Here is a 4,641-nt window from a genome sequence, read left to right as displayed (position 1 = left end):
TGGATGGATGGATGGATGGATGGATGGATGGATGGATGGATGGATGGATGGATGGATGGATGGATGGAACACTTAAAAAACAATTATTTGTTTGCTTGACATTATAGTAAAGGTGTGTCTCAGTTGAACTTTTCTTTAATAAATGCACTTTAATGGTCAAATCAGCTGCGTTTCGCCTGGGTGGCACAGTGAAATGCAGCTGATTTGACGTTTGCTCTAGGAGTTCCAGAGCGAGACAAAGGTGGCTTTGTATGGCAAGCCAAGTATCTCATCAATAGCCACTTTTACCTGTTAATGAGACATTTGGCTTGCCATATTAGTCGAGGGCCCTCTAGCAGCTGAAAATGGTAGTGTTCAATATTTTCCATGATGGAATGAATGAAATCGTCAGATCTCAGCCAAAAATTGGGTTATAAATATGGGGGGGGGGGGAACATAAATAAGTCGCTTTGCCATATTAGTCACAGGGCGTGCACATATATGCAAAAAGGTGCGACTAATATGGCGAAAAGTACGGTACCTAGTTTTTATCATTATGAACTAGATTTTTAAAATACATTATTACACATCTATTCTGCCAACTGTTTTTTTTATTAATATTTTATCCAAAAGCTGAGAAATTGAGGTTATGAGGTACAGGAACAAGCTTCCCAGACAACCATCAGGTTTCTAGAGCCTGTTTGGAGACATTAAACCAGTCTGCTGTTGTGTAGCATCCGGTGGGCATGAGTCCATGTTGTGCTTTTTCTGGTTCGAAGGTTCTTGGAAAAGCTTCATCCCTGCACCACATCAACAGCAGGGCTGACGTTTACAGTTTAAAGTTTTAATCCTGTACACTGACACCAGCATAATCAGCAATATTTAGAAGCAGGCAGTCTGGTCGTATAAACTGTATTCATGTTGTTAGATCTAAAATGGTTGGTTGGGACATAACTATTCTGAGATGTTTACAGATTTTGAACTGGAAGTTATCAAAGTGACTTCCCACGAATGATAAATTGTTTTAAAATTGAAAGTGCAGCTTTTTTTTTCCCTTCTAGAAATGTGAAGGATGTCCTCCTCATTGAAAACCATTTAAAAAATCACTTCTAAAGACTAAGGTGTCTGTTGGGAGATGTTTCAGAAAAGTGCATTGCATAAGCTATTAGTATTGTTACTAGTACAATTATTAGTAGTACTATTTTTATTAAACAGAAGTAATTTTTCACGCAGCAGCTTTTTTACAGCATTAACAGAGATGCTGATTGTCTTCAGCTGCTTATCATAACTAAAACATCCCGACAGAAACACGTGCAGTGTAACACGGTTTTCATATGGTGTCAAAAAGCACATGAGTGCGATAAAATATGAAAACTATCATCTACATGAGTGTGTTCTGGTTCTCTAAATACTCAATTATACTCTGCTCCACCCTTCCTAGTCACAAGCAGAACGAGTCAGATTAAATGTGCACGTGCCCGATTTGAAGTGTCTGTGGGGAAACGCGCTCTGCTCCTTGGTTTCATGTGTTCCTGCATTTTATTTTCAGGGTGCGTCCTCTGTCTGATGGCAGTAACCCCTGGTCCACCAGCCTGCTGAAGTCCCAGAAGTCTGTCCCCCTTGCTGCCCTGTTTGGTGAACAAGGTGACCTGAAAATCTGTTGTTATATTAAGATTCACTACACAACTTTGAAAAGTGTTGAAAATGTTAAAACTATTAAATTAGTGTTTTTTACGTATTGAAGAATAAAGAACTTTATTTTTTAAGTGTTTGTGGGCTATTTTGCCCAGTTCTGTTAAATTGTCATTCCTCAAGATTATTTCATCAAACAAAAGATTACCCATCTGTTTTTTATTGGTTTAGCTATAATAGTGTGAATGCTTACTAAGCATTCACACAGTTGTGATCCACTTTTGAATTATTTGTACGTTTTTCGGCACGATTCTCGTCCTGCAGTTTTCAAGCTATTTCAACAAATCTCATATCAAATTGTTCAGCTGTTTCAGAACAGTCCTGCTATGACTTTTAGTATTGGTGCAACTTTAGCTTTTAGAAATATTTATCCTTTTCTGCCACTTCTTGCTCATAGAAAATGAACTGAGCTCATTTTACGTCCTTCATATCTTTAGATCTGTTTACAACCTTTGACTGCTCCTTGCACGTTTTGTCTGGTTCAGCTTCTTTCAGCTTCCTTGTGCAAATTAAAACTTTTTCAGCTACTTTCACCTGTTTTTTCAGCTGTTTTGTGCTCCTTTCAGTTTATTTCTGTTAACTGCAACATTTTTGTGCTTCTTCTAACTACTTTCAGCTAATTTCAGCTTGCAATGCTCCTTTCAGCTTAATTTTGCAAGTTTCAGCGTTTTTTTGCCATTTCAGCAACTATTTGGCTGCTTTTATGCTAATTAGCTTTTTCAGCTAATTCCACATTTTTTGCACTCATTTCAACTTTTTTCAGCATAATTTATCAAAAATGTGCTCTCTCTATGTCCTTCTGGTAATTTTAGCTTCATTCTGCCTTTTAGCTACTTTTCAGCTGTTTTTTTGCTTTTTTAAGATAATTTCCACTTTTTTGTGCAAATTTCTGCTTCTTTAAGCCTAATTGAGCAAATGTGTTTGTTATTTTTTCTGCTAATTTACCGTTAAGCTTGTTCTAACTGTTCAGCTACCCTTGTAGCATGTTTGTAGCTAATTTCAGCCATTTTCAGATAAATTCAAGTTTTTTGTGGTAATTGCTGCTACTTTCAGCCTAATTACTGTAACTTCTTTATGCTAATTTCAGCTTATGTTCCTTTCAGCATTATGCTGTTAGTTTCCACTTTTTCTGCTCATTCAGCTACTATTTAGCTCTTTTTATGCTCATTTTAGCTTTTTCAGGTAATTTCACATTGTTGTGGGCTAATTTCAGCTCTTTCTGCTTCCTTCAGGTAGTTTAAGCTACTTTCTGCCTTTTCAGCTAATTTTCAGCTTTTTTTTTTTTTTTTTTTTTTTAATTTTTTGCTTTTTTTTTTTTTTTTTTTTTTCTAATTTAGGCTTTTTTTTTAGTTAATTTCCTAATTTTAGTGCTCATTTCTGCTTATTTAAACTTAATTCAAGAAATGTGTTTTCTTTCTGCTTCTGCCAATTTAGGCTTCTTCATCCATTTCAGCTACATTCAGAATTTTTTTTTTTTAGCTAATTTCAGCTGTTTTTCAGCAAGTTCTTGTGAAATCAGCATTCACACTGCATTTTTGCAGGATGTGCAATTTGTCTAGTTTTGATATTTTTTAAGTTTTCTGGACAGTAGATTCTGAAAAAGTATAAAACTTTAAAATAGAGAATATAGATGAACTTTAGATTTGAACAGTTTGACATCTGGGTTTACTGAATGTTTGATCTAAATGGGTTCAGACGTGTTTTCAGTGTTTAATTTCTGTGTTTTCAGCAGGTAAAGATGAGATGTTCTCCCAGGAATGTCCTGACAACAGCTCCAAACCAAAGCAGCTCAAGTTCCCCAACCAGGTGTACATCGATCTACCTCTGTGGAAGGACGAGCAGCAGCCTCAGAGCCTCGGAGGAAACAATGGGCTGGGAGATGCTGGGGTCAGCACAGGAGGTCCGGGTGGCCCACCAGAGACTCCAGATGACCCCTGCACCACCACATCCACCTCCTCCACCTCTACCACCCCGCAGCTAACGCCCACCAATAGCTTGAAAAGATCATCGGCTCGCCGCAAGACTGAATCTGCACTGTACGGCTGTGGTTCGTTGCTGGCTTCCATTGTGCTCGGTTACGATCTTAGAGAGGCCATTAAAAACGCTTCCCACGGGGAAGAGTCCGAGCCTCCGAAAGAGGAGAAGAAGAAAAAGGAGGGCCTCTTTCAGCGTGCCACTCGGTTTCGCCGCAGCACTTCGCCGCCAAGCGGTCGCTCCCGCAAAGAAGAGACGTCGTCAAACAACGCCGGCACCCAGCCCGTCAATCTGGTCTCCATGTCAGCCATTATGGAATGCAACTCCACCAAGTGCCTCCTGCAGTCAGAGGTTGAGGTGTCAGACTCCAGTTCAGCGAGGGCTGAGCATGTGGTTAATAATCACCACCACGTGGCCCAACCCAGCAGAGCAGCTTCTGTGGACAAGCAGAGGAACAAAACTGCAGCTGAACTGCAGAAACCAGCACAAACACAGAGCCAGCTGCCAGAGCAGAGCAACCACAACACAGGGACCCGTCTGCGCAGGAAGAAGTACACGACTAAGCACAGCGGTGAGCGGCACACAGCATGAAGGAACGTTGGTTGGCAGCACAGTATCTGACTGTTCTCTTTGTTCACAGCCAACGGCCCGTCCACTGTGCCCCCTCCTGCCACTCAGAAGAAGCAGGCCAAGGAGCGAGATGAAAAGCCACCAAGTAGAGAAGCGGACCCACGACCGCGGCCCGTGTCTTTCCGGGCCAAACCCCACACCTGGGCCCTGCTGCGCCGACACAACAAGAGCTACTCCCTGGGCCACTACTCTGGAGAGAAGGCGGCTCAAAACCTGAGCGTGGTGCTGTCCTCGGAGCGAGGCTGCTCCCTGCTCGACATGGACGCAGAGGGACAGAAGCGAGACTGCACGGTGCCGCTCTGCCGCATCCAGAGCTCCCCGGGACGGCCGTCCGTCTTCGAGCTGGAGAAGGGGTTCCTCTCCTAA

At 41.6% G+C, this 4,641-nt stretch overlaps 1 protein-coding gene across 1 annotated transcript in view; it reads left to right on the top strand.

Moving 5' to 3' along the window:
• map3k21 (mitogen-activated protein kinase kinase kinase 21) overlaps positions 1–4,641 on the top strand; it is a 27,647-nt gene extending 23,006 nt beyond the window's left edge. Inside the window, exons 8-10 of the mRNA XM_037679667.1 lie at positions 1,529–1,623; positions 3,401–4,216; positions 4,286–4,641. Coding sequence (XP_037535595.1) covers positions 1,529–1,623; positions 3,401–4,216; positions 4,286–4,641 — 1,267 coding nt within the window. The remainder of the gene's footprint in view (positions 1–1,528; positions 1,624–3,400; positions 4,217–4,285) is intronic.

This window comes from Nematolebias whitei, chromosome 1, assembly GCF_014905685.2.
Source record: "Nematolebias whitei isolate Nwh7 chromosome 1, NemWhi1, whole genome shotgun sequence".
Lineage (NCBI taxonomy): Eukaryota > Metazoa > Chordata > Actinopteri > Cyprinodontiformes > Rivulidae > Nematolebias > Nematolebias whitei.
Note: the sequence above shows the minus strand (reverse complement) of the source record. Positions and strands in the feature narration are given on the sequence as shown.